Below are 27,664 nucleotides of genomic sequence, written 5' to 3'. Positions count from 1 at the left end.
GGTGGTACGGCTTCCACCTGCCCCGCGTGCGAGCCCGCGACAGTTTCTATGCCAAGCTAGAAGATCAACGTGCACGGGACGCAGGGATCAAATAAACGGATTCCGTGTCTTGAAGGGGTTTGGCGAGAGGATCCTGCTAGTGTGAACGTTCCAGGCATGTGGGAATGTCGGAAAACGAGCTCGCCGCCATCAGTGGGATGGACCTGCTGCAGGAGGCTTGGGCAATTCGCCAGTCACAGTACCCTAGATGTGGGCAGGCATGCGTGGACCAGGACGTACTGTACCTCTTGGAATGTGAGGGCGAAGACAACCGCCAGGGCGGGACTGTACATATAACCACTCGCCAGGTGAACCAGACATGAAATCAATATCGCGCTCGACAGACCACGTCACTACTACTCGGTGTGATTCTGGGGTGTTTTTCGCGACGTTGAGTGTTACCCCTACGCCGAACTGCACGGGTGTACGGTGCGACCGAGCCTTAACATGACTCTGGCTTCGAGCTTGACACGTGCGAGTGTCACAAGCCGGCATTGTTACGCCTACGTACGCTGAACGTGCACTTGGGAGCCGTGGGAGCGAGAATTCCGACAATATTCTGGTTTTGGGCTTAAACCAGTTGAGCATCACGAGCCAGCTCAGCAGTGAGCAGATGCAATATGCTATTTCATCACATCACTACTCCGTACGGAGTACACGTCGATTATATTTCAGCTTGTCCCGTCCAGCCCCGTCGGGATCATTACCTCTGTCTCTTTTTGCTCTTCCTCCCCTCCCATGCATCCTCAAAAATACACCGCTTCATCACAAACTTACTCCCGGTCTCGAGAGGATGATCCAAGTACCTTACAACCTCGACACTGCCTGTGCCCACGCCCATGGTCTTGCCCACAATCACGCTCTCACTCACACCTTCAATACGGTCGACCTTCCCCGCGGCACCGGCGTCGAATACATGGTCCGCCGTTTTCTCAAACGAGGCGAGTTGGAGGACACTGTCCCTCATCTTCGCCAGCCCGAAGCGCGTGATCCCCAGAACTTCGCCCTTGTACGTCATCACATCTGCAAGGAGGTACATATGCCGCGGATCGATGCTCAAGCCTTTGGTGACCTCTTGGATTTCTGTGATGATTTTCGACCGTGCCGCTTCGATGCCCAGCACTTGTAACGTCTCGATGATTCCGTTTGTCTCTGTCTTGTAGGGGTCGACGCCTTCGGTATTCATGCAGTAGCGTAGGCCGTAGCCTTCGACCATGACCTTGTGCATTTGCACAGGCGCGGTGTCTTTGGTAGGGATATTGGAGAGGGTAGATGTCGTGGGTTCTTCGAGTTTAACCTTGGAGACCGTCTTGGCCTCCTCTTTGACCTTTGGTTCGCTGCTTGTAGATGATTCTTGTTCGCGTTTCGTCTGTTGCTCGGCCAGAGCTCTGCGCATAGCTTTGACCTCGTCTGATCGTGGATCGTCTTCAGACATGACCACTGCTCTGGTCGCCTGCGGGTGGCCAAGAACATGTACACTAGGCAAGATACGCCGCAGCATTTGAAGACGCATCAGACGCTCGCCCTGTCCTTCCTCGTCCACCTTGGCGGCGGCTCCTCTCTTGGCCGATTTGATAGCGAACTCTGTCGAGATTCTGAGCTCGTCTTTGCCACGCAGCTGGATCCTCAACTTAGAGGCTTTGAGTTGTCGATGTTTCTGGATGGCCGAGACTATGTCCCTCATGGTGAGATCGAGGCCCAAGTCGATGATTGTGTCGGTAGAAATCTTCAGGTGGATGCAGCTGGGTCTGTCCAGAGAATGCCGGATCTCAATGTAAGAAGCGACATCACCGAGAAATAGGCTTTCAATACGACCTTTGACAATACGAGCAAGACCCTCGGGTATTGACAAATCTCTCCTGCGTTCTAGTCGACAGGTAATTACTGGCGTACTGATCTCCTTTGAGGCGTTGATGATCTCTTTGATACGAGGTACACCGGCTGTCAAACTCATGCCAGCAACGCCAGCAAAATGGAAAGTCTTCAACGTCATCTGCGTCCCGGGCTCACCGATGGACTGTGCACCGACTGCACCGACAGCATGACCTGGTTCAACACGTGCTTTTTCGTACTTCGTCAAGCACTCAGTGATGAAAGCCTCCAAGGTCTTTTTCGACATTTTCGAGGTGAGGTCAAAGCGATCTTTGGTTGAAGGTGGAGCCGATGAGCTGCTGGCAATCGTCGCTTGCTTTCCTTTCTTGCCTCCTTTGGCCGTTGCTGGGACAGCACCTTTCCTGCCGGCACGTTTCTTGGGCGCGGGTGTGCTAACCTCCATGTCATCAATACCGGCATCGGCCTTTCTCTTTAGGCCAGCTCCTGCCCCAGTCGAAGGGAGGGCGTATTGCTTCTTCTTGGCTCTTGCCTCGTTGAATGACTGCGATTTCGCCATTATGAAGTCGTTTATCGACCTCAAGAAGTCCCGGTTACTTTCTTTCTGATCAACAAGCTTCTCATCGTTATCATCGTACTGAAGCTCGACACCATCTGGACCTTCTCTTGTGAGCTTCTTACGCTCAGCCGAGAGTTTCTCTTCCAAGGTTGTGAAGATCTCGGTATCCTCAAGCCCCCGGTCCCTCACGTCGAAGGTGGTCGCCTCAACGTGAGCATAGGTACGCTCGAAGTCAACAGGTTTAGCGCTCGATTCCGTGTCCACTGGGTCAAGCTCGTCATCTCCGAAACGAAACTGCACAACATTGGATGCGGAGTTCCGGACTGTCCGGTCATATTGAGTGGAGAGATCTTCGAGGGACTTCATCAGTCGACGTGACATGTAACCAGTCTCCGCAGTCTTGACGGCTGTATCGACCAGACCGACACGCCCACCAACGGCGTGAAACAGGAACTCGTACGGCAGCAGGCCACTGAAGAAACTGTTGGAAACGAAGCCTTTGGAAGGTGGCGATCGTTCGTGCTTCGGAAAATGGGGCAAGGTACGGTCTTGGAAACCGTCGGCAACACGTTTTCCTTCAATATCTTGCTGTCCAAGTAGAGCAGCCATCTGAGCTACGTTGATGTTCGATCCCTTGGACCCGGATGTAGCCATGACCATAGGGGTGTTGTACCTGCTCAGCTGATTCGTCAGGATTTTGGAGATGTTTGTTCGGACTGTGCTCAGCACTCGGACTTGCTCTGCTTCTAGAGTGCCTGCGTCGTCAAGACCTGCCTTTCTCTTCAGCTTGCCCGCTTTCGAGTCTCGAACAAAGCCAAGGCACTCATTGAAGACCTTTCCTATCATGTCGCCTTTCTCCTTGACTAGCTTGCCTGGTGGTGTGACATCACTAATACCGACGGTGAAGCCTTGGTTGCCCAACCACCTGGCGCAGAGCTTTGACAGCCGGTTCATTCCACGGGCAGCTTCACCAGGACCAAAGTCACGATAGAGAATGTAGAATACCGAGTTCTTCTTGCCAGAACCGACCGTGCCCTTGTCCATTCTGCCACAGAGAACTTCCGAGTTGCGGATGCACAAGAAGCTGTCGTCTTGCAGATCTCGATGTAGGCCGGGGTGATATTGGTTATGGTCTCGGGAGGGAGCGTCCAAGTTGACTGTCACATTCGACTGCTTGTTCGGTCGCATCAGGATACTAAAAACCTGCTTTCCAGTCCACAGAGTCTGTGGTTTGATCACCGCAGGTGGCGGAAGATCGAATTTCGTACCAGGCTCCAGCATACCACAACACATGGTAACGAACGTCTTTTTGTCGAAGAACTGGTCTAAGCTGCTTAAGAGCCACGAAGCAGTGATGAAGTCCTGGATGGCAGAAATGATGGGCTCTCCGTTCTTAGGTGTGACGATGTTGTACTTGACACCCATCAGGAGTCTGGCTTCTGTTCGCGCCTCCTCAGTCTGAGGAACGTGAAGGTTCATCTCGTCCCCGTCAAAGTCCGCGTTGTATGGATTGCATACGCACTCATTGAGTCGAAACGTCCGATGAGGCCTAACTTTGACAAAATGGCTCAGAATACTGAGCTTGTGAAGGGAAGGTTGCCGGTTGAATAGCACAATATCACCATCCTCAAGATGCCTTTCGACAATGTCGCCTTCTTTCAGATGTTTGGCAGTCATGCTGTTGCCGTATTTGAGAGAGTTCTTGTACCCGCCTTCTAACTTGACGACATGATTAGCCCCGGGCCACTTGTCAGGTCCGTTCAGGATACGTTGTCGTAGCTTCTCAATGTTTGTCTCATTCACCACTTCGGGGTAGGTCATGTTCTTCGCCACAAGCACGGGGACGGCGACCTCGTCGATGCTCAGGTTCGGGTCAGGGGAAATAACGGTACGACCAGAAAAGTCAACACGTTTGCCTGACAGATTACCACGGAAGCGGCCTTGTTTGCCCTTGAGGCGCTGAACAAAACCTCGAATCTGCTTGCCATCTGTCTTGGCTAGACCCGGAACGTCGCTGTTGATGTACATTGCCAGATTGAGAGACAAGTAGTCCCAATGCTCCATGATCTGGGCCGTGGGAAGTCCCCTCTCGAGCGTATCCCGTAAGGCATCATTGGCAGCAACAATGTCGCCCAGCTTGGCAGTGATGTCGTCCTCGGTGCTCGACGCTTCTTGACCTACCGAGGGTCGTATGCACGCTGGGGGCGCTGGGATGTACGTCCAGAGGAACTCCTCAGGTCTCGCCGAAAAGAGACCAAGCAAGTCGCGATCAGCACGCCTTACACGTCTGAAGAGACGGTAAACGCGCAGGGGAGTCAAATCATCCATTGCCTTCTTGAGATGCTTCTCGAGTTCAGCATTGGTGAGCTTCGCCGCCTCAAAAGACTGATCGAACAATTTCTTCTCCTCGGGAGGTACCTTCGTTCGGGCTGTAGATGCATTGTATGATCTAAATTTGTCGTGGGATATCTTCAAAGACTGTGTCCCAGCTTTCCTCACCTGGCCATTGATGGCGCCACATTCGAAGCAAGTCTTAGTCTTTTTGCATTGGTCGGCGACTTTTCTCACGATCGCGGCTTGTCTGAGAGTATCATCCTGGGCTTTGCGGAGAGCACCGAGGAATTTTCTGCGGTCGAATTCGGAGAGGAGAATGCAGGAGCAGTCCTGAAGAAGTCAGTAGTTGTTAGTGATGCCGTTGGCGGCGATTGCATACCTTGCAAATACTCTGAAGTATCTGAATGACCTTTTTGAAATATCCGACATGGAAGACCGGCAGGACAAGGCGCACATGGCCAAAATGGCCGTTGCAGTCTTGTAGAGGCTTTCCGCACGTATCGCAAATGTTGGCCTTGGACGAGACGCCCATGCGTCGGTCGAGAGGACCATACTCGGCGATGGCACGAGCACCTCCGGATCGAGTCTTGTCGAGATCGAAGAGACGGCGATCGACGAGTTCAACCGCGGACTGATTGATGATGTCTTGATCCGACCTGTAGCCGTCAGAACGTTTCTTTAACCTCCTTCGCGATTGTCATACAAGACGCCGAACCGGAGTTCTTTGATGACCTTGGGCGCATCGTGGATGACTTGCTCCTTGCCCAGGAACATGCCCTGGACTTCCGTGGTAGCAGCCATCTTGCTGCAATGATCACCGTCGCTCGAATGGTAGCTGTGAGCCGGCTGAATCAGAAGCGACCATAAGGGCGGTTGCTGTGTGCGCCAAAGTCTCTGTAGCGTAAAGCCTCGAGAATTCGATGGTGGGCGACATGCGCGACAACTTTTTCTCCAACTTCCACCCCACCTCACAAGGCTGAGCTGGAGCCTCGTCTTGAGCGCCAATCACTGGTGTCCCAACAGCACAACCTGACTCATTTCCACCAGGTATTGCAGCGTGTAGAGTGGACATTCCAAACAGTCAAAGTGCTAGATTACTACGACTCATGCTAAATGTGTGGTGTCAGTCGTTACCGGTCAAATTACACATCAAGTAACTGGAAGAAGGCACGCAAAACAGTCATCGGGTGCACATTCCACGTTCAGGACTCCAGATGCATCGTTGAAGAGTCGTCGTTCCTACATCCGTTATGTTGTATCGCTGGCACGCAACCGAGATATCAAAGCACCGAACCCAACGCCAACTCCAGCCTCTCTTGTGTCCACCAAGGTCCCTCAGACTCCTCGCTCTCTCAGCCATATTTCCATTCGGCATCAATCTAACAACCGATAACTGACCAGCGTATCAACCTTGTGATTGCTGGTACTGAAACTCCGTAATTGCACCTTCTCAGCGTTTTTGATCTCCTTGGCATCACTGTCTCCCCATTCGACAGGCACATCGGAATCGGCATCAGCGTAGACCAACACGTTGAATGTGCAGTTCCCGTCGAGTACTGGTAGAAACGTGACGGATGCTGTGATCTGCCGGAAGATAGCCTGGATCTCTTCTTGTATCTGTGCCTCGGTCTTCTCCGGCTCGGTGTCTTCTGGTGTTGCGTTCCTGTTGGTTCGTCAGGCACATTCTCCGAGGTGGTGGACGGTACCTACTCAGGAGTTGCGTTCTCCTTGTCCGTTGCCTTCTTCGATGATCGTGACTTCGAGGGCTTTCCCAGCAGCTGGACATCGAATTGCCACCTCTCCACGTGTTCGCCCGTCTCTCTGCTCGTGATGACCACCACTAGCTTCGAGATCTTGCCCCCCGTCATCCATTTATTCAACTGCGACATAATCTTCTTGATGTAAGCCTTGACCTGGTCGTCGGACGAGACCAGCATATTGAGGCCATATTTTTTGACTGGTGTAAAGTCTTCTGCGGGATAGACTCCTCTTTGGAACAAGATTGTATTGATCGAGTATTCGAACTGGTGACAGTAAGTTGCTATCCTCGACTGGGATGGGGTAGGATGCCCTTACGAACTCAGCGACCGTCTTCGATGAGCCTGTCGCACGGCTATTAGCGAGGTCCTGCCATCTATAAACTTGTAACAGTACCCTTTAGAGCCACTTTATGCAATTGCGACTTGTCCTTCTTGTCAGCCGCCATCTTGATGTATGCTGAAGTCTTGCGCAGTTAGAAAGGAGCAGTGAGACAGAGTTGGCCAGACTTTGTTGACGTGATTGTTGACCGGGCAATTATCGGCAGCAGCTTACTTCCTCGTCGCCGCCATGGGACAATTTCTGAGCATGCTCGAATATCGTCAAAGCGGCTAATGATTCTGCTTGACCTGCATCAGGGCAACCCATGCGATCATGGCTGCAGGTCTTTGCACGGCGAAGAGCTGCATTGAGCACATCTTCTGCCTCGATCTCAATATGGTCTAGATCAAATGCGCGGCACCTTGCGACGACTCCTTTTCGACATGCGCCAAACACCGCGCCTCTGGGCGATCTCGAGACACGCATCGCTGCGATCCCCATCGAGCGCTATCGGAACTTCTGTATCGTCGCGCATGTTGACCATGGCAAAAGCACCCTCAGCGATCGGTTGTTGGAGCTGACCGGTACTATCCAAGCGGGTGCGAACAAGCAGGTCTTGGATAAATTGGACGTGGAAAGAGAACGTGGAATCACTGTCAAGGCACAAACATGTTCCATGATTTACAACCACAAAGGGGAAGACTATCTATTACATCTGGTCGACACCCCTGGCCATGTTGACTTCCGCGCCGAAGTGTCGCGCAGCTACGCTAGCTGCGGAGGCGCGCTTCTGCTCGTCGATGCGAGCCAAGGTGTCCAGGCGCAGACAGTTGCAAACTTCTACTTGGCCTTCGCTCAAGGATTGACCTTGGTGCCAATTCTCAACAAAGTTGATTTGCCTCACGCTGATCCTCCTCGAGCCTTGGAACAGATGCATGATACCTTTGAGCTGGATCCAGACGCTGCCGTGCTTGTGTCTGCAAAAACTGGTCTGAACGTCGAGAGCGTCCTTCCCGCCGTGATAGAGAGAATCCCAGCACCGGTGGGCGACACCAAGAAGCCACTGCGGCTATTCTTGGTCGATTCCTGGTACTCCAGCTACAAAGGTGTCATTCTTCTAGTCCGCATATTCGACGGCGAACTTCGAGCAGGAGACCAGATTGTCTCGTTTGCAACGGGCCTGAAGTACACCGTCGGAGAAGTCGGTATCATGTACCCGGATCAAACGCCTCAGAAGGTACTACGTGCCGGGCAAGTTGGCTACGTCTACTTCAACCCCTCCATGAGAAAGAGTAGCGAAGCGAAAATCGGTGACACGTACGCCAAGTTGGGCTTCCAGGATCAAGTTCAACCACTGCCCGGATTCGAGGAACCCAAGCCCATGGTCTTCGTTGCCGCGTTCCCCGTTGACCAAGGCGAATTCGAGCGCCTCGAAGACAGCATAAACCAACTCCTTCTCAATGACAGAAGTGTCACCATCCAGAAGGAATCCTCTCTCGCCCTCGGCGCAGGCTTTCGTCTCGGCTTCTTAGGAACCCTGCACTGCTCCGTCTTCGAAGACCGGCTTCGCCAAGAACATGGCACCAGTATCATCATCACCCCGCCCACCGTACCGTTCAAAGTCCTATACAAAGATGGCAAGGAAGTCGTCATCACAAACCCTGCCGAATTCCCTGATAGCGAGGAAACGCGTAGGAACGTCGCTGAACTCCGTGAACCATACGTTCTCTCGACTCTTACTTTCCCAGAAGAATACCTCGGCAAGGTCATGGAACTGTGCGAGACAAATCGTGGCGAACAGAAGTCCATGGAATACTTTACGTCCTCGCAAGTGATTCTCAAGTACGAGATGCCGCTCGCTCACCTGGTGGATGACTTCTTCGGGAAGCTGAAATCCGCCACGAAGGGCTATGCCACCTTGGATTATGAAGAGGCAGAGTGGCGGGTCAGCAATATCGTCAAACTCCAACTCCTTGTGAACAAGGAACCGGTCGATGCCATCAGCCGGGTTATGCATCACAGTCAAGTCCGCCACGTGGGCAAGCAATGGGTTGAGAAATTCAAGGAGCACGTTGATCGCCAGATGTTCGAAGTTGTCATCCAAGCTGCGGTGGGCAGACAGATCATCGCGAGGGAGACACTGAAGCCTTTCAGAAAGGATGTCACGCAGAAGTTGCATGCAGCGGATAAAACACGGCGGATGAAGTTACTCGAGAAGCAGAAGGAGGGAAGGAAGAAATTGAAGGCCGTGGGGAATGTGGTTATCGAGCACACGGCCTTTCAGGCTTTTCTGGCGAAGTAGACAGGATGACAACGGTATATATACCGCTAGCAGAGCACAAATGCCCACGTTCTGTGACTGTTGCGGCAGTGGTCGTGATCCACATGGTTTGGCCTGCCATAGCTATCCCTACTTGAGTTCCTTCATTGGACCGAGATAGCCCCGTACTCCACACAGCGCGCGAATCACACATAGGGCCCGACTGCAAACTCCGTACTTTTCGTGTCAGATTGAGACCATAGCTATCGCCCTGGTTCCTGAACGTTGACTTGGGCGTATTACGAAAGACCAATCCATCGTAGGGGCTGGACAGATATTGCGACCGTCCAAGGGGGACTCGAAAGTTGCCGGGATGTGAGAGAAGCTGGTCCAATCAGAGTGGACCGTGGCTGCCCCGCAGCGCTTGGCATCGCAACTTCCCTTTTCGTCCATAATGTCAACACTCAATCGAGCAGTCACTACGAACTCGACAGCCAAGTCATCACGCGCTGGACCCAAAACAACGGCAGGGCCAGGATGTCAGCCGAATCTCCAGTTCGACCGACGCGTCGCGCCGCGCGCAAAACCGTCGTGGTTGACGAATCCGAGGACGAGCTCAGTCTGATCAAAGAGGAGAACGATGAAGAGTTTACGCCTGCACCGAAACGGAGTCCGCGCAAATCCACGAGAAGACAGACGACAGCGAGTGCAAATGAATCGCCCAGAAAGTCGGGCCGGCAACGGGCGGCTAAGACGGGTGATGGCATCGAGCCCTCACAGATATTCGAGCCAGAAGAGACGCTGCCGCCGAGTGAACCTGCTTCTCCCTCCAAGACCTCATCGCCGTCAAAACGAAGGAGCACTGCCGCGCGAAAAAGCAGGAAATCCTCAGTAGCGCCACCTGTACCCGATCTACCTACTCCGGACGCCAGTGCTTCCCCAGAAGCTGACCACATGCATCCTACCCCATTGAAAGATGTCACAAGCCAGGCACTGAACAAGAATACCCCTCCCCGAATGAGCCCGGACATGCTCAAGCCATCAAAGCCGGCAGATATGCGAATGGAGAAGCCGATGGATATTGTCATAAGGGCAAAGGCCCAGGGACTTCCTGTTGTGGAGGAATCCAGTGCGCCTAAATCCAGGATGGTCATCCGACAACTAGTCATGACAAATTTCAAGAGTTATGCGGGCAGACAAGTCGTTGGTCCTTTCCATCCCTCATTCTCCGCCGTTGTTGGCCCCAACGGCTCGGGCAAGTCGAACGTCATCGACTCGATGCTTTTCGTATTTGGTTTCCGAGCGAGCAAAATGAGACAGGGCAAAATATCGTCCCTTATCCACAACTCTGCACAGTATCAGGATCTTGATTTTTGTGAGGTTGCAGTCTACTTCCAAGAGGTTGTGGATCTTCCTGGAGGGAGGCACGAGGTGGTTCCAGACTCGCAACTTGTGGTCTCGAGGAAAGCTTTTAAGAACAACTCCAGTAACTATTACCTAAATGGCAGGACAACGAACTTCACGACGGTCACAACGTTGCTGAAGGACAAGGGCATCGACCTGGATCACAAACGATTTTTAATCCTGCAGGGTGAAGTCGAGTCAATCGCACAGATGAAGCCAAAGGCAGCAAACGAGCACGACGACGGTCTACTGGAATATCTAGAAGACATCATCGGCACGTCCAAATACAAAACGCCTATCGAAGAAGCGGCCGTTGAGCTCGAGAGTCTGAATGAAGTCTGTGTCGAAAAGCAGAGCCGGGTTCAGCATGTTGAAAAAGAAAAGAATAGCCTCGAAGACAAGAAGAACAAGGCGTTGGCATTCATTCGCGATGAAAATGAATTGGCAGAGAAACAGTCGGCACTCTATCAGATCTACATGGCGGAATGCGAAGACAATACCAAGGTCACGGAAGAAGCGATTCAACAGATCCAGGAACAACTCGACGCTGAGCTAGAGAAGCATGCCGGAAGCGAAGACGCGATAAAAGAGCTTGAAAAGGCTTACAACAAGGCCGTTAAGCAATATGAGCGCATCGAGAAGCAAGCCCAGGAACTTACAAAAGAGCTGGCCAAGTATGACAAGGAAAATGTCAAGTTCGAGGAGAAACGCAAGTTCATTACCGGGAAGCAGAAAAAGGCCGAGAAGACCGCCACTTCCAGTCGCCTGGCTGCATCAGAAGCCCAGAGCCTGGTCGAAAAGCACACCGATGACATCCAACGCAAAACTTCCGAGGTGGTCGAGCTTGAGAAGGAAATGCGCGTTGAAGAGCAGAAGCTTGCTGTAATCCGGGAGGACCTTCAGGGCAAAACTCAAGTGTTTTCAGACCAAATTGCCGTGAAACAGAAGTCTCTGGAACCTTGGAGCGAGAAGATCAACCAGAAGCAGTCAGCCATTGCCGTGGCGCGGTCTGAACTCGATATCCTGAAAGACAAAGCCACAAGTGGTCAAAAGGCGATTGACCAGGCAAATGCAAAGATTGAGGACATCGCGGCAGAGAAGGCACACAAGCTCGAAGAGATCGAACAACGCAAGCATGAGAAAGCTCGACTTGAAAAGGATGTCAGGAAAATCCAAGATGCCCTCCACAAGCTTGCCTCAAGTGAACCAGAGGTTCGGTCACAGATATCTTCGGCCCGGCAGAAGGCGGACGAGGTTCGGTCAAGCTTGGCAAGCAGTCAGAACCAGGGCAATGTTCTCAAGGGTCTGTTGCGTCTGAGGGATTCTGGTCGCATAGATGGGTTCCATGGCCGTCTCGGTAACTTGGGAACGATCGACGAGAAATTTGATGTTGCAATCTCTACTGCCTGTCCGTCCCTCGAGAACATGGTCGTGGACAATGTGGAAGTTGGCCAGCAATGCATTGAATATTTGCGGAAGAACAACTTGGGACGGGCAAATTTCATCCTTCTCGACAAGTTGGCGCAGCGCGATCTTTCTCCGATCCACACTCCTGAGAACGTTCCGCGGCTCTTTGATCTCATAAAACCCAAGGATGACAGATTTCGCCCTGCTTTCTACAGCGTTATGCAGAACACGCTTGTCGCACAGGACTTACAACAGGCGAATCGAATTGCATATGGTGCTAAAAGATGGCGAGTGGTTACTCTGGACGGCCAACTGATCGACGTTTCCGGTACCATGAGCGGTGGTGGCACTCGTGTTGCTCGAGGCGCAATGTCGTCCAAACTCACATCTGACACTACAAAGGAGCAAGTGCAGAAGCTCGAAGCGGAACGAGATCAGTTGGAGAAGCAGTTTGATGCTTTCCAAACCCGACAGAGAGAACTAGAGTCCAGCCTGCAGGAAAAGCAAGATGAGATCCCAAGGCTGGAGACCGCCATACAAAAGATCAATCTCGAGGTCGACACTTGCACCAGGAATCTTGCAGACGCACAAAAACGAGTTCAAGATCTTATGGCTGAGCTGGCGGGACCGTCGGCCGACGACAGCCACATCCAGAGCCTTGAAAAGCAGCTTACATTACTCAATAGGGAGCTCGAAAAGCTTCGGTCAGAAACAGCAAGCCTGGAGGCAGAGATTCAAGCTCTGCAAGACAAAATCATGGAAGTCGGCGGTCTTCAGCTACGGAGCCAAAAGGCCAGAGTCGACGGTCTGAAAGAACGAATCGACATGCTCAACGACGACATCTCTAATGCAGAAGTTGCCAAGACCAAGAACGAAAAGCTGAAGATCAAGAACGAAAAGGCCAAAGCTGATGCGGAGAAAGACCTCGAGTCGTTGTCAGGGGATCTCGAACGGCTTGAAGAGGACACTCAAAAGCACAAGTCTGGTGCAGCCGAGCTGAGAGGCGAAGCTGAAAAGGCCGAGGAAGAGCAGACGTCTATGAAAGAAGAGCTGGGAGACTTGAAGAAGGACCTTGACACGCAAACGACAGAGCTGAACTCCACAAGAGCGCTCGAGATTGAGATGAAGAACAAGCTCGAGGAGAATCAGAAAGTCCTGGCAGACAACCACAAGAAGAGTCGCTACTGGGCAGAGAAGCTATCCAAGCTTACACTGCACGACATAGCGGACTTGGAGGGCACCTCGCCTCGTCAAGGTGAGGAGCAGCCTCAACAACCGAAGGACGAAGAGATGCACGATGCCCCACCAGAAGCAGACCCAGACGCTATGGACGTCGACGAAGGCGACCCATCTGAAGAGCAGTCCCCGTCACCTGCCCATCCAGTCCGGAGCCAACTCCAGACATTCACACGCGACGAGCTTCTTGACAAAAACAAGGACCACCTTGTCGCTTCTATTGCGGCACTTGAGGAGAAGGTATCGAACGCCTCCGGTATCGACCTTAGCGTCATCACAGAATACCGCCGGCGTTGCGACGAGGTAGCATCTCGTACTAGTGATCTCAAGAGTGCCATCAAGGCACGAGATGGAGCCAAAAGTCGCCTGACGGAGCTGCGGAACTTGCGTTTGACGCAATTCATGGCTGGCTTCACGACCATCTCTTCACATCTCAAGTCGATGTACCAGCTCATCACGCTGGGTGGTAACGCCGAGCTCGAACTTGTCGACTCGTTAGACCCGTTCTCCGAGGGCATCTTGTTCTCCGTCATGCCTCCCAAGAAGAGCTGGAAGAATATTGGCAACCTGTCTGGGGGGGAAAAGACGCTGAGCTCGCTAGCATTGGTGTTTGCGCTGCACGTGTATCGTCCTACACCGCTATATGTCATGGATGAGATTGATGCGGCATTGGACTTCCGAAATGTAAGTTGGGCGCTGTGCATGCACGACTGCTCTTGCCCACCGCTAACTTCTTGCTCGTCCAGGTCTCGATCGTTGCAGGGTATATCAAAGAACGCACAAAGAACGCACAGTTCATTGTTATTTCTCTGCGGAACAACATGTTTGAACTGGCTGAGCGACTGGTGGGCATTTACAAGGTCAACCATATGACCAAGAGTGTCACGGTGGAGAACAGAGACTACCTGGCTGCCGGGCGACAGGCGGCAGCCCAGAGAGCAATTGTCCCTGGACAGCCTGGGCAGATACGGTAACCTATGTAATGCTATGTAATGCGGGAGGGAGACAGTTTGAGACAGGCAATGTTAACGCTTGATGACTGGTATGAGGAGTTGATTTATGCATTATTGGGTGTAACGTAACGTTTAGCTTCGGTACATCTGATGCAGTCGTGGAAGTAGCCCTGCGTGCCGGTCTTGGCGTCGTAGCCGACGTTGGCGAGGCTGTTCCATGGGAACAAGGCCTTCTCGGCGCGAGGTATGGGTTTGAAAAAGGTGGCGCTAACCTCGAACATGCGGTCGATCTGCGGTTGCGGGAGGCCGTGGTTCACGAGGTACAGGAAGCCCCATGTTGCGCAGACTTGTTTGATCTCTTCGGCGAGGGCGGACAGGTTGGTCGTTGAGCGCGAGAAGTCGATGATGGGGATGCTATTGCTGTCGGTTGGTGGCGTTCATCTTGGAGTTTGTTGTTGGATATATATAGCTGAGATGAAGGCGTCAACACATGAACATCTGGAAGATCGTCGAAATGAAATGGAGGTATAGGATCGTTTTGTAGTGTATACTGTAGTCGCGTCTCCCCGGCGGGTTACTGCAGGCCGGGAAGAGCCTGCGATAAGTGAAAGGCTTCCATTTTCACTTCCATGTCTTCTCGCCGTACGGGACAAATGACTGATAACGGCCGTTTCGGTGTCCAATGATGGCCGTGGTCTTCTAAGTTGAACGTTGGAGGAGATGTTCGAACCATGGCCGGATAGAGAGAGAGACGACGGCCCTCCTAAGCATGCGCCCATGTCCGGGTTTAAATCGAGACCGGAGTTGCAGTTGGGCGCGTACACCATGGCTCTAGCTCCTCAAGGCCCAATGTACCTGTGGCTGACTCAATCTTCACGTCGGGATGGTCGACCCCATACCTCATCCACATCCTTCTTGCCTTTCGTCTCGGGGACATACCACCCCACAAAGACGAAGAATACCGCCGCAATGGCCGCAAAGATAAAGTATACAGTCCCCTTGCCCAGCCTCTCATTCACAATTGGGAAGAACTGCGCCACCACAAACGTGGAGATCCAATTGGCTGCGAGAGCCCATGATTGAGTGGCGCCCACGGCTTCCGGGCCGACCAGCTCAGATGAGAGGATGAAGGGAACGGGGCCAAGACCGAATGCAAAGCTGGCAACGAAGAGGAGGACGGCAACCGCAGAGAGGACAGAGATCGAAAAGCGGATGCCCACGGCGAGGAGGACCGATGAGATGCCCATGCCGCCAATCGAGATGAGGATACATGGTTTGCGGCCGAGGACGTCGACAAGTGGTGCGAAGCCCGTCGTGGCCACGATGTTGAGAATGGAAACAAGGATGTTGAGCAGTGCGGAGTTGGCAGCCAGGAGGTCCGAGAGGAGTGATACGCCGTACATGATGATGCTGTTGATGCCGCAGAGTTGTTGGGCCATCATGACCACGACCACGGCAAGGATGGCGCGGTTGTTGTTAGGGTCTTTTATTACGGCCAGGATGCCTACAGCTTCGGACTTCTTGCCACGCGACGTTTCGTCTGTGCGCGGTTCGTCGTCCGACTCTGCGAGCAGGGTTCGTTCCTCGTCTGCTTCAAGCATTAGCCGCGTGTGTGACAGGAAGGTTACTTGACCCGCATACCGTTCCGCTCGTCCTCGTTCTGCACCCTCCATCCTTCGACCTCCTCCTGAATGTCCGCCTTGTGGCCTCGAATGCGGCGCAGATTGCTCTTAGCTTGTCTCGGCTCGCCATGGTCGGCCTGCCACTTTGGACTCTCGACCGAAAACATCAGTCCAGCGAACTGCAAGACACCAATGACCCCGGCCACGGCGAGAATAATGCGCCACATTTGTCCGTGGCTTAGGAAGTAGCCTAACAGCTGGGTGATGAAGATGCCCGTGTTCGTCATGATCTGCGTAAAGGCGCCGAAGAAGCCCTTCTCCTTTGGCGGGGCGATCTCGGATATGTAGATGGGGACCACAACCACCGAGACCCCGGCGCCTAGACCGGAAATGAGACGTCCGATCGAGAGCACAGCGATATTCGGTGCGAGTGCTTCAGCGAAAGGACCAAGCGCTAGAAGAACAGTATTGACACGCATGGTTAAAAGGCGCCCATAGCGGGCAGACAGAGATCCCGCCGCCAGCGCACCGATGAGGCCCCCCAGGGTAAAAATGGACGAGACAAGGCCGAGCTGCGCAGCGTTCATAGGAACACATTGTGGCAAGCCGCTCAGTGCCAAAGAATTGGTGGACTTCTTGGAGCAAGTGATGACAGCCTGAGGGGCATTGAGCTCGGCAAGGTGGTAACCGAAAAGCAAAGGTCCTAGTGTTGATATCAGGAGAAGGTAAAGAAAGTAGGGCGTAAGCTCCTGCGACCAGGATTGTAGCTTCGACCGAAGGCCCATTTCGGGTGTATGCCGGTCAAAGCTAGCTTTCGATATTCGCAATGCGGGATCTTCCACTGGCCTGACGAAAGGAGAGAGCGAAATGCTGTAGTCACGCGACAAACAAGATGCGAGGGCCGACGCGTAGCTCTGCGGTATGGTAATCGACCACCAAGAAGAGAGATGATGTTGAGGTGCAAGTATCAATGAGTGAATCAAAGCAAAACGTGCAGCCAGTATGCCACCTACGTGGAGGCACGAGGGTCGAGGTCGGAGCGTGACCGCATGGCGACGTTAGAACGATAAACGCCGCACTCGCCATAGGTGCGCCACCACCGCCACAACACTTAGTCATCATGTACTGTGGAATGGCGTGAATGGCAACACCACCAGGGGTTACGTGGGGGTGCCATTAATTACAGAGGGGCCGCTCAACGCGCTCCGCGGTTTTACTGTGGTGCAAGAGCCACGGATCCCAAGCATGTCCTGTAGTACCAATTTGCATTGACGTAGACCACCCTCACATTTGAGTGAAGCTGGCGCTAGCTATGCTTTCCTATGCCCTGTTACTCCCTTGTTGTCGACGACTTGTCCGGTCGTCTTGCCCAGCAATCATGCCAGCCGCCCTCAGCTACAGTAACGCCTTCGTTCCCATACACCTTTTGGTCGGTCAATCCAGATATCCCGCCCTCGTTCATAACCCCCCATCAATACTCCCTGCCTCATCCAATGTCGTTGTGCTCATTCCAAGTTGTAGAAACTATGCGTCCGTCGGCTGTCGTGTCTTAAGCAGCGCCACCCCACTATTCACAGTCAGGAAGACCGCTGTGCAGCCCTAGCACTCAGACTTACTAGTTGAGCCACCAAGTCACTAGCCACATCGAGATAAGGATACGGGCTAGAGATTTCCTTCTCCATGTTCTTGTATCGTTTGCTGACCGGCTTCCAGTAGCCTTCTGGTGTTCCCTCTTCCTCGCTGGACTTGTCAGAACTGGTGTGGCGGTTGTCGCCGAAGCCACTGGCTGGCCTGCTGTTCGCTGGACTTGTGACCGTGCTACTTGTAGCAGGTGTCTTGTTCCGGTCTCGATCCTTCTTCGAGTCGTGCCATATGACGTTCTGATAGCCATCGCACTTGAAGTCGACCACGAAGGTGCCTGGATCTATGGTATAAAGTTGAATGTCAATAAATACCCAAACTCCGATGTTCTCACTCGGTATCTTCTTGCTCAGCGCCGCAAGGCTGTCGGGTCTCATCATGGGCGCTTGACCTGGTCCGGTGAATGCGTCCTGACTGTGACCAGCCGGCTCCCCACCGCCAGTGTTGGGTCTTGTGCTGTGTGCGGATGCAACAGGAGACCTGACGGGTGCTTGTCCGCCATTCGGGCTGTTCATGCCCAATGCCTGCTTAACGTCGTCTGAGGCATAGCCCAGCTGCTCAATATGCTTCTTCAACTGATTTTGTGCTTCTGCTGGTAGGCTGACTGCAGAACTATGAGCCGACAGTGATGGTGCTTCGCCAGGCATGAGTAAGCCTTTCTTCAGAATTCTCGCGCGGATGTTGAAGGGATCGCGAGGGATGTAGTAATCTTCAGCGAGGAATGAGAATCGTTGTTGCAGTACCTCATGGCGTTGGCCAGGCTCGAGTTCAAGTGGAGGAGGCGGGAGACTATCTTTGTCGTCATCTCCTTCGGGCATGTGTTCAGATCGCAACCAGGGGTTGACCTCCCATTCAGCTCCCTGAGCGACAAGCGCGCCGTACAAGCACTTCATTGCCTCCCAGGGCTGGTTGCGACTGCGAATACCGAATTGCCACCGTCTTTGCTTGGTCTTTGACGCCGCCGGCCGCTTCTCATCGGTTGACATAGATGTCATGTTCTCGGGTCGACTCTTTGTATCTCTCATTGCGTTCAGGCCCGTCACAGATCGAGAATGCGGCTTGAGGGCTCTGGATGTAGCTTCTTGTTCTTCCTTGGACCGGTAGATCGGGTTCCCGTGTTCATCCTTAATTTCCTCGGGAATCGGACTATCGGCGTCGTCTTTGTCTTCGTGGTTCGGTGGGTGGAGAATAGTGTCAGGGTCTTCGCCATTAGCTTTCGCCTTTGCGCGAAGTTGAAGTAGCTCTTCATGCACATGGGGAAGCGATGTATTCAGCACCCGAATATTGGAAATTCTGGGCCTCTCCTCCTCTTTCAACGTGGCTGGAGTATCTGATAACGTGCGGCTTGCTCGGTGTGCCTCTCCGCGGACTGGGGTCGGTGTGAGCGGTTTGACATCGTTTTCTCCAAGCCGTAGTCTCGGCGATCCCGGAAAACCTGGATAATTCGGTTCGACAGGTGGTGAAGATGCCATGAACGATTCCAGCATGGGGTTATCTGAGCGGTACTGAGGAGTGTCCACCATGACTTGGTTTTCCCTCACGATAAGATAGGCGTCTTTGATAGCACTGGGCTCATCCTTGCTTAGAGCCTCCTTGACATCCTCTTTGGCATAACCCATGGTTCGGCCGAGCTTGCCGACCACTTGCTCATGAATCTTCTCGGCGACCTCGACTGGTTTTCCAGGCGCGAGTTGGCGTGGGTCGATCGCTTTGCCTGGGTCGACTCCAGTGTTCAAGAACTCATCCACAGGATCGACCAGATACTCGGGCAGGTCCTTTATGAACCATTCGTCCTGTCGGATCTCAGGGATTGTGATGCGATGAACCGGGTGCACCTGCAAACAGCGCTTAATAAGGTTCACCGCACCAGGCGGAGTCTGAGATGGAATGTGGAAGGTCCCTGCCTGGATCTTCTTGAAAAGAGCCGGGATGAACTCATCATCGAACGGAAGTCTACCAACGAGGAACACATAGAGGATGACACCACAGCTCCAGACGTCGACTTCCGGACCAGCATACAGCTTGCCGCCGATAACTTCAGGTGCAGCATAGTTCGGACTCCCACAACTAGTCTTCAGGAAATTACCGTCGGTCATGATATTGCTGAGACCAAAGTCGGCAATCTTGACATTCATGTTCTTATCCAGGAGCAGATTCTCTGGCTTCAAATCACGGTGGACGATCTTGTGTCGGTGACAATATTCCACGGCGCAGATGATCTGCTGGAACAGCTTGCGTGCCTTCGCTTCGCCCAGTCGACCATGCTTGACGATGTAATCAAAGAGTTCCATGGGAACGTATTCCAACACCATGTAGATGTCTGTCTTGGTCGTGATGACCGTGTAGAGCTTGATGATGTGGGGATGTCGCAAGAGTTGTAGATATTGGATCTCTCGCTCAATGCGGCCTGCCATGTCTCGACTGATCAGTTTGCGGCGACTGATAGTCTTCATCGCAACCTCTTGACCTGTAATCTTGTGCCGGGCCAACTTGACTTTCCCAAATGACCCCTCTCCGATGTTACGGACAAAGGTATACTGGTGAAGTCGCTGCATGGCCCGAGCCGTGCCCGGAGACTCTCCCATCGGGGTCTGACTTAGAGCTGGGCGCGCAGGGGGAGAAACAACGGTAGGAAGCGAGGGTCTCGGACGGGTCGAGTCCGTTTGTGGGAGTGAGATGGAGAGTTCATCGTTGTGGATAGCGGACGACATTTTGGAGGGAGGGAATTAGTAGACAGCTTGCCCACCGGCGAGGGTGAGTAAGTCGTATTTCTATAGTTGGTATCACCCGTAGTCGCTGAATTGGTGAATGACCATCTCAAGGGCGATCGGTTTTCGAGGTCAAAATGAGGGGGATCTTGCGCCGTCAGTTGGGGCAAGATGCGGCCAAGGCGATGGTGGGTTGCGCACGGATGCCTCAACAATAATTCAGGGAGGTTGCAAATAAGACAGGCTGTGAGTGAGAAAAAAACAGGCGGGACGCAGCTGTCCACGACCACGTTGGAGAGGATGAGCGAGGAGAAATACTGGTCATGCACTGTCTCGTTTGTGTAACTACTGCTGAGGAGGTCCTCACACCTGCCTCGCAGCCTCGCAGTTCCGGTGGTTGCGATGACGGAGGGTCGCTTACGTTACCAATAACGGCAGCATATGCCTTGGCAGAACAGGCGGGATGCACTTGATCCCACCAATCAAATAATGCCGGCTTGCCAGCCTTGCGCAGCCTTACACGGTCTCCTCTGTCTCTCTAACCCTTCGTCTTCCGTACGAGGAATTCTAGCAACGAGTACATCCGTAATACACAAGAGAAATCCGCAATGCCCGCAACCGCGACTGATGGTCAGACAGAGAACGATGCTCGAATATCTACCGCCGAGCAACGCGAGTACTGGGCCCAGCAATCCGTGGACGACAATGGCATGCTCGGCGGCTTCGCGCACGTATCTCGCGTGGACATCCAGTTTTCTCGCAATTTCATGTCCAAGCTCCGCCGGCTCCATCCGGTCTCGGTGGACGGAAAATCCTCGTTAACCGGCAGCCCCAACCAGAAAACGACAAAGTACCCCTTCCGGTATTGTCTCGAAGCTGGGGCGGGGATTGGGCGGGTAACGCGAAACTTGCTGGCCTCGATATGCGAGAAAATCGACGTTGTCGAGCCGATCGAGAAATTTACCGCCATGCTAACCGCGTCGGACTCGCCGCTGATCCAATCTGGGCAGCTGCGGCGTGTCTATAATGTGCCTTTACAGGAGTGGACGGCGGAGTTGATTCCTTCGTTCGATGCTGCCAACGCGGTGTCTTCGAACCAGCTATCAGACGTAGATAATCGGAAGAGGTCAATCCTCACGGACGACTTCACAGTCCAGAACGAGGGCCGGTATGATCTAGTCTGGAACCAATGGTGTCTCGATTACCTCTCATCCCCTGATCTGGTCCGCTACCTCAAGCAGTTGATCCATTTGCTCGCACCAGACGGCTATATCATCGTGAAGGAGAATCTCTCCACGGCTGCGGGCGGGGAAGACATATTCTGGGAGGAGAACAGCAGCATCAGCCGTAGCGATCGGCATTTCAGGGAGTGTTTCGAGCAGGCCGGGCTGATGATTGTGAAGACACAGCTGCAAACCGGGTTCCCGAAGACGTTGCTGCCTGTAAGGATGTACGCACTGAGGCCGACGTCCTGAACGCACGCAAGGTGATGAGGCGAGACGTTTCTGTGTCGATACGGGTCTTGTCCGTGTGAAGCCCTTAAGCATGAAGCAGGAGACTGCTTCTGCCCTTTCTATCCGTTTAGATCCTCAATCTCATCCTCATTTCCCATTATTAGGATTATCGTTGTCCTCCAAGCTAAAGCACTGTCACTACCCTAAGGAAAGATCTAATTGCCATTACTGCCCATAAGATCGAGATGAGACTCTTTCGTCCACTCACTCGCCAGCTCACGGAAATCTGTTCCAAGGTGATATGTCGCAGTTTGCTGCTATCATCTCCATTGACAAGTCATTGCACATACTGAAATCCCTTTGTTACTCTTTCCCTTTCCGGTCAAGTTCTGTTTTCGCTTGTCATATGAAAGCCGGCATGGATTGAGCTATGGTCGATTCCTCTCTTTTGACATCGGTTGGTGTCCATAGATCTTCTCCTCCCCCGTAGAAGAACCAATACTCCGCGGTGTATTCCTTTTCGGCCATAAATCGCGTACCGTCACAGGTAGGTGGTGTACCACCTGAAGTCTTGACCCGGTAGATGTCCCAATCTCTCTTGCGGCTAACTGAATGTGCCCACCGGCCGTCCTCGTCTGTATGGTCAGGTGGAAGCACAGACTCGTACGGGAGGGCTTCGAAAGTAGCGATCTCGAAAAGTGTGACGATGGCGGTGTTGTTGTCTGTACCAATAGTACCCATGCAGTCGAGTGTGGTGTTCCTCAGTTCAGCGTAGTCGAAGTCGTAGAGCCTTCCAGGCAACTCATGAAAAGCGGCTTCGTTGGGAAGATTCGGGATAAGAGGTGCGGCATCGTAAAGTTGCGTTGATTGAGATTGAAACTGAGCTGCTTCATTTGGACTTTTCCCAGGGCACAGGTACATGTAGAATCCACGTGCGATTGCAAGATACTGAAGAGGTTTGGTCGATGATGGAGCTGAAAGCGAGCTTAAACCTGAAAAGGGTCAACCAAGAGTTAGAGGCCGCAAGGGAGACCACATACATGGCTGCCCCGCGTCGCAGGTTCGGCTGCCTTGAAGAGGAACGGTCCAGTGGACGGCGGCAGAGGCGTTGATGGGAGGGACATGGTCCAGGTCGCTACGCCGATTGAAACGGCGGGCAGCCTCAGTACCTTTGAAGGGGCTCATCAGCACAATGGCGGCCAACCGCAGGAGTGAGGTAACCGCGACCATCACGCTCCCCTTGCCCAAAAGAATGACTGGAGTTGAGATGAAGTAATACTTGTCAATTATGGAATGAAGGGAACGGACGACGGTTGAACGAATGACTACCTAGGTATCGAGAAAAGGAAAGAAGAAGGAGCGTGCTGGAAGGAGTGTGATGTAAAAGGAGAAGAAGTCACGATGAAGAAATCTGATCTCACCGCCAAACTCATGATGTCCTCCGCCAAGCGCAAGCAGAGTAGGAGTGAATATGGGTGCGGCAGCCCGGTAACACCGCTTGACAACATCCGAAGAGGAGCCCTCGACAGGCAGGGCTATGCCGAGGAGAAGTCAGCTGGAAAGATGAAATGCGTGTGTGATTGTCAGGTACTCACCCATCGCAGCTCCTGTCTTCAGGCCCTCGTCACTCCTCAGCATGCACGAACGTCTTCTGCAAGTCGGAGGCTGAGTGGATAATGATTTCATTGCTATCAAGCACCACGTTCCTAGAATACATACGTTGTCGGCACGCATCAATCAAATCCTCGGTTTTCCCTGTGCATGCCCCGGCGCCTCGCTCAAAACATCAAAAACTTAATTGCTGGTAATACACCTCGCTGCCAGGAAGCAATTGAGGCTGCTCAATGCTGTCGTGGCTTTAGCCGGTAACTGAATTTCTGTCAGTGGCCCTCTGCACTTTCCATTCGATCTCGTCTCATCCCCTCAAGGACAGCCACGATACCACCACTTCTCAGCCTCTCAAGAACAATGTTCATTCCCTCCTTGCCATTAACCAAAGCCGACTTGGTTCGTTTGACCCCAACGAGTTCAATCGTCCGCTGAATGCCAGCCGTTGACCAAGCGGCAAACAATCCTTGCTTCGGTGGTTCTTCTTCAGTGTCCGCGGTGAGATCTGGTTTCCTCTTACTCAAAAGCTTACTGTGACCAAGGTGCGAGACGAAGGTCACCACAGTCTTGCATGCAGTCGTCTCCTGGGGTCGCTGCGGCTGAAATTCGTCATCGGACATGTCGGATAGACGCTGTCTTCGGTATGTCTGCTTTTCGATCACGCTCAATATGCCCGTCCACTCCATATTCTTCGACTCTGTCTCCAACCATCCCTCTTTGACGTCGATGGTGCTTTTCTCTAGCACATAGCTTTGACTGGTTCCCCCGGGCCCTGCTAAGCTGCGAGGCAGAAACTTGAGGATGGCTGAAGGAACTTTCGATTTCTTGAGATGGAGCCTGACAGTGTGAAGTCGGTTTGTCTCAGGGTCGATGTAACGATCGATAACGTCGGAGCTCAAGACATGTCTGGAGTAAGGGTTCGGATAGCGGAGGAAGTATGCGAGAGCGACAGCCGGAAACGTGTAGTCATAAGTAGATGAATGCTCATAGAATTTCATTCTGCCTTTGGAGACATTGACTGAAGAAAGAGGCTGATGATTGAGGTGGAAGCGAAGGCGGGAGGAGGAGTGAGGAGTGAGGAGTGATGATGATGATGCAGTGCCCTTTTTTCGCACGCGAGCTCCCTCCGAGTTCAGTTTGCCACTTTACCAAACTCGGCCGCGGAAAGAGGAGAGCAAGAACCTGTGGGAACCGGATATGCTGATCCGACTCGTCGATCTCGTTGGTTTAACGAGCCCCGCCGCATGGAAATTGAGGGGACCAAATTGAGGATCTCGTCGAGTCACAAAGAAAGTACGTACCTATATTTCCTGCACCACCTGGTTTCTTGCAGTTCTGAGGCGGCATCTGCCTCCTTCGCTCACGAACACAGATTATGGCAGAACAGAAAATCACACCCTTCGAGGTGTCCGGCGGTGTAGACGAGTCTGGCCAGCTGAAACCTGTGGACTACGACAAACTCATCCGCGACTTCGGAGCGACACCGATATCACCAGAACTGCTCGAGCGCTTCGAAAAAGTCACCGGGCGGAAACCCCACCGATTCATGCGCAGGGGGATCGTCATCTCCCACCGCGAACTAGAAAGGATATTAGACAGATATGAGAAGGGCGAGAGGTTTTACCTGTACACAGGACGAGGGCCCTCAAGCGACAGCATGCACGTCGGCCATTCTGTCCCCTTCGAGTTCACCCGCTATATGCAAGAAGTCTTTGACTGCCCGCTGGTCATCCAGCTGACCGACGACGAGAAGTTCATGCACTCGCGAACGATTACCTTCGAAGACGCAACCCGCTACACGAGAGAAAATGCCAAGGACATTATCGCCGTGGGATTCCACCCGCAAAAGACGTTCATCTTCTCCAACTTTGGCTTTATGGGCGGCGCATTCTACTACAACGTTTGCTTCGCTGCAAAGTACATCACCTTGAACCAAATAAAAGGCGCGTTCGGCTTCAACGACAGCAACAACATCGGCGAGTTCCACTTCCCAGCGACTCAATCCGCACCTTCCTTTGCGACTTCGTTCCCCCACATCTTCGGCGAGGACGCCAAATTCGTGCCCAAAATCCCGTGCCTGATCCCCTGCGCCATCGATCAAGACCCGTACTTCCGTGTGTGCAGAGACATTGCCGAGAAGATGCGCTACGAGAAGCCCTGCCTGATACATTCCCGCTTTCTGCCCGCCTTGCAAGGTGAAGGCACAAAAATGTCAGCCAGTATCGACAGTTCGGCAATCTTCCTCACGGATACGCCCAACGCGATCAAGAAGAAAATAAACCGCTTTGCCTTCTCTGGTGGTCAGGACACGGCCGAGAAACAGCGCGAGCTAGGGGGCAGGACAGACGTGGACGTACCTTACAAGTACCTGACATTCTTCTTGGAGGACGACGACGAGCTTGCACGGATAAAAGAACAATATGAGAAGGGTGAGCTGCTGACTGGGGAGATCAAAGCCATTTGCATCGAGCAGTTGCAGAAGTATGTGGCCGACTTCCAGCAACGGAGGGCAAAAGTGACGGATCAGGTGGTACAGGACTTCTTCTCGAGGAAGCCGCTTCTGTTCAAGAATGAGTCGGCGGATAAGGTGACCCCAGCGGAAGCAGAGGCGGCAGCGAAGCAAAAACCCGAGAAGGAGAAAAAGGCCAAGAAAGAGAAGGGACAGGCGAAGCCAGAAGGGCGGACACACGAGGTCCCAGTGAGGTGACTGTGCAAAACGGAATGATAGAGCGATACAGGTGCACGTCGTTAGATCTGAGTGAGCATTGAGCGTTAGAAGGCTCGATTCGATCGCACAGTGACAACGAAGACGAGCCCATGTGAGCGATGATTGGACTTGCGCATAGCAGGCGACCAGAAGCGTACTCAGCGAGACCGTCTCAAGGCCATCTGCTTATTGCTGGCCACGTATCCTCTCTCTTCTGTCAACCCAACCCAGCCTGGCCCGCAAGGTGTATCCTGCCCGAAAAGAATCCTCTAACCGCATTACTCAACCAAACCACCTCCCCATCCCTTATACTCTCCTTCATAACGGCCGCCTCAACACACCACCCCTTGCCCAGCGCATACGTCCTCGTAACAGACTGCATGCCCCCCGCCTCCAACCGTGGCGTAACCCACATGCCTTCCCCTTCCCGCAGGAAATAAACACTCGACATGGACGCCTCCATGATTTCGCCACCGGAGTTGAACAAGAGAACTTCGCAGTCTGTGGGCATCGTGGTAGGCCGTAATGGCGGGTCCGCCCTCCCTCTCGCCTCATCGTACGCTTGCCGACACGTCGTCTTATGCCGCGTGAACACCGAAGGTAGCGTAGGGCGACTATCTACCATGACTCGGCTAGGCACTTTCATCTCTGCCGCTGATGGACTTGTCGCCTTTTCGAACGGATTGGTCGTGTAGTTCCCAATACGCGCCCGGAGTATGGGTGCTAGCGGGGCGGCAGCCGCACCCAGGGGAACAACTTCGATGGTCACGACAGCTGCCTCGGAGACCAGGACGCGGACGCGCGCAGAGACCATAACCCCCCTGTCTGGGGGTTCAGTGGTGCCATGTGGACGGAAGAGCTGCGCCCGGGCGGCTTGTTCGATGAGAGGTCCGAGGTTGAGGTGCATGTCGAGGACGGCCGTCCACCTCAACGCGGTGGCCGCGTCGAGGATGCGTCGTGCATGGAGGCCGAGAAGCGTCGCGTTGAGGGTTTTCCATGTATTGATGAGATTGGATGGCGTGTCTATGGGTGGATTGGCCTCAGCACGGGCGTCTTCGTCTTCCTCGTTGAAGAAGTGATATTGTAGTGTTGTTAGGATGTGGAATTCGTTGTGGTTGCGGTTGTGGTTTTTCGGGGATGAGATGAGGGAGGAGGTAGTGGTGGTCGTGGTGGTCGTCGTCGTCGTGATGTTCTCGTCTTCGTCGTTGTTGGCCGTGGGATTTGACATCTTCGTTGCTGGGCTTGCTCACATCGTCTAAGTTGGTGTGTTACTTGCAGTGGACGGGTGGGTAGATATGGTTTGATCTGTGGGTACTTGTATGTCTGGAGATGAGAATGGGAAGGGTAGAGAATGTGTAAATGAAGGATTAAAGCCAGGCTGGGCGATCGAATGTACCGGTTCTGCGAAGGTGATCACGGAGTCAATACGTTACATTTTGTTCTTTTCAATGTAACTTCTGTTGATTCAAGCATTGATTTATGAAATTCATGAGTATGGGGACGAGCAGGGCGAACCGCAAGAACCAAGTTGATTGTAAGAGAGAAAGAGTGGCGAAGAACACCACGTCGGAAATCTCGTATTCCCCTTCTTGCAAGCATCCGAGCAATGCTTCGACCTTCAGACGTACATATACAGATGTCGCCAAGGGGTTATCTATGTAAGAGACAACTGACTATCTGGCCGTAGAACACGCTACACTGCATGGATGATGGCAACATTGACACGTGGATCGCGGGCATTGCGAACTGTCGGTCTGTGTGGCAGTAAAGCATGACCCGGTCGACCTCGAAGATGGTATTGAATTGAGTAGTCTTGTTATTAT

The 27,664-nt window shown here is 53.0% G+C and overlaps 12 protein-coding genes across 12 annotated transcripts; 4 read left to right on the top strand and 8 right to left on the bottom strand.

The window, feature by feature from the left end:
• Positions 1-742: 742 nt before the first annotated feature.
• Positions 743-5,563, bottom strand: A1O7_04468 (DNA-directed RNA polymerase III subunit RPC1; the record flags this gene model as incomplete). Its single annotated transcript, XM_007758479.1, has 3 exons — positions 743-5,092; positions 5,142-5,418; positions 5,466-5,563. 3 exons carry the CDS (start codon positions 5,561-5,563, stop codon positions 743-745), a joined length of 4,725 nt encoding a protein of 1,574 aa, XP_007756669.1.
• A 573-nt stretch (positions 5,564-6,136) lies between these two features.
• A1O7_04467 (mitotic spindle assembly checkpoint protein MAD2) lies at positions 6,137-6,968 on the bottom strand (the record flags this gene model as incomplete). Its single annotated transcript, XM_007758478.1, has 4 exons — positions 6,137-6,425; positions 6,473-6,786; positions 6,839-6,864; positions 6,917-6,968. The coding sequence occupies 4 exons, from the start codon at positions 6,966-6,968 to the stop codon at positions 6,137-6,139; spliced, it is 681 nt and encodes a 226-aa protein (XP_007756668.1).
• Positions 6,969-7,166: 198 nt separating this feature from the next.
• On the top strand, positions 7,167-9,143 carry A1O7_04466 (translation factor GUF1, mitochondrial; the record flags this gene model as incomplete). Its single annotated transcript, XM_007758477.1, has 1 exon — positions 7,167-9,143. One exon carries the CDS (start codon positions 7,167-7,169, stop codon positions 9,141-9,143), a length of 1,977 nt encoding a protein of 658 aa, XP_007756667.1.
• Positions 9,144-9,638: 495 nt separating this feature from the next.
• Positions 9,639-14,122, top strand: A1O7_04465 (structural maintenance-chromosome 4; the record flags this gene model as incomplete). Its single annotated transcript, XM_007758476.1, has 2 exons — positions 9,639-13,832; positions 13,895-14,122. The coding sequence occupies 2 exons, from the start codon at positions 9,639-9,641 to the stop codon at positions 14,120-14,122; spliced, it is 4,422 nt and encodes a 1,473-aa protein (XP_007756666.1).
• An 83-nt stretch (positions 14,123-14,205) lies between these two features.
• Positions 14,206-14,834, bottom strand: A1O7_04464 (uncharacterized protein; the record flags this gene model as incomplete). The annotated part of the gene is made up of 2 exons (XM_007758475.1): positions 14,206-14,515; positions 14,680-14,834. The coding sequence occupies 2 exons, from the start codon at positions 14,832-14,834 to the stop codon at positions 14,206-14,208; spliced, it is 465 nt and encodes a 154-aa protein (XP_007756665.1).
• Positions 14,835-14,967: 133 nt separating this feature from the next.
• Positions 14,968-16,508, bottom strand: A1O7_04463 (uncharacterized protein; the record flags this gene model as incomplete). The annotated part of the gene is made up of 2 exons (XM_007758474.1): positions 14,968-15,689; positions 15,743-16,508. The coding sequence occupies 2 exons, from the start codon at positions 16,506-16,508 to the stop codon at positions 14,968-14,970; spliced, it is 1,488 nt and encodes a 495-aa protein (XP_007756664.1).
• A 792-nt stretch (positions 16,509-17,300) lies between these two features.
• On the bottom strand, positions 17,301-20,075 carry A1O7_04462 (CAMK/CAMKL/AMPK protein kinase; the record flags this gene model as incomplete). The annotated part of the gene is made up of 1 exon (XM_007758473.1): positions 17,301-20,075. The coding sequence occupies one exon, from the start codon at positions 20,073-20,075 to the stop codon at positions 17,301-17,303; it is 2,775 nt and encodes a 924-aa protein (XP_007756663.1).
• A 605-nt stretch (positions 20,076-20,680) lies between these two features.
• On the top strand, positions 20,681-21,547 carry A1O7_04461 (uncharacterized protein; the record flags this gene model as incomplete). The annotated part of the gene is made up of 2 exons (XM_007758472.1): positions 20,681-21,126; positions 21,199-21,547. 2 exons carry the CDS (start codon positions 20,681-20,683, stop codon positions 21,545-21,547), a joined length of 795 nt encoding a protein of 264 aa, XP_007756662.1.
• Positions 21,548-21,928: 381 nt separating this feature from the next.
• Positions 21,929-22,650, bottom strand: A1O7_04460 (uncharacterized protein; the record flags this gene model as incomplete). The annotated part of the gene is made up of 2 exons (XM_007758471.1): positions 21,929-22,474; positions 22,567-22,650. The coding sequence occupies 2 exons, from the start codon at positions 22,648-22,650 to the stop codon at positions 21,929-21,931; spliced, it is 630 nt and encodes a 209-aa protein (XP_007756661.1).
• Positions 22,651-23,406: 756 nt separating this feature from the next.
• A1O7_04459 (uncharacterized protein) lies at positions 23,407-24,132 on the bottom strand (the record flags this gene model as incomplete). Its single annotated transcript, XM_007758470.1, has 1 exon — positions 23,407-24,132. One exon carries the CDS (start codon positions 24,130-24,132, stop codon positions 23,407-23,409), a length of 726 nt encoding a protein of 241 aa, XP_007756660.1.
• Positions 24,133-24,509: 377 nt separating this feature from the next.
• Positions 24,510-25,841, top strand: A1O7_04458 (tryptophanyl-tRNA synthetase; the record flags this gene model as incomplete). The annotated part of the gene is made up of 1 exon (XM_007758469.1): positions 24,510-25,841. The coding sequence occupies one exon, from the start codon at positions 24,510-24,512 to the stop codon at positions 25,839-25,841; it is 1,332 nt and encodes a 443-aa protein (XP_007756659.1).
• A 217-nt stretch (positions 25,842-26,058) lies between these two features.
• On the bottom strand, positions 26,059-27,069 carry A1O7_04457 (uncharacterized protein; the record flags this gene model as incomplete). Its single annotated transcript, XM_007758468.1, has 1 exon — positions 26,059-27,069. The coding sequence occupies one exon, from the start codon at positions 27,067-27,069 to the stop codon at positions 26,059-26,061; it is 1,011 nt and encodes a 336-aa protein (XP_007756658.1).
• Positions 27,070-27,664: the final 595 nt, after the last annotated feature.

The sequence above is a fragment of the Cladophialophora yegresii genome, assembly GCF_000585515.1.
Source record: "Cladophialophora yegresii CBS 114405 chromosome Unknown aczIN-supercont1.3, whole genome shotgun sequence".
NCBI classification, from domain to species: domain Eukaryota; kingdom Fungi; phylum Ascomycota; class Eurotiomycetes; order Chaetothyriales; family Herpotrichiellaceae; genus Cladophialophora; species Cladophialophora yegresii.
The sequence above is the reverse complement of the archived record's forward strand: the minus strand, read 5'-3'. Positions and strand labels throughout refer to the sequence as shown.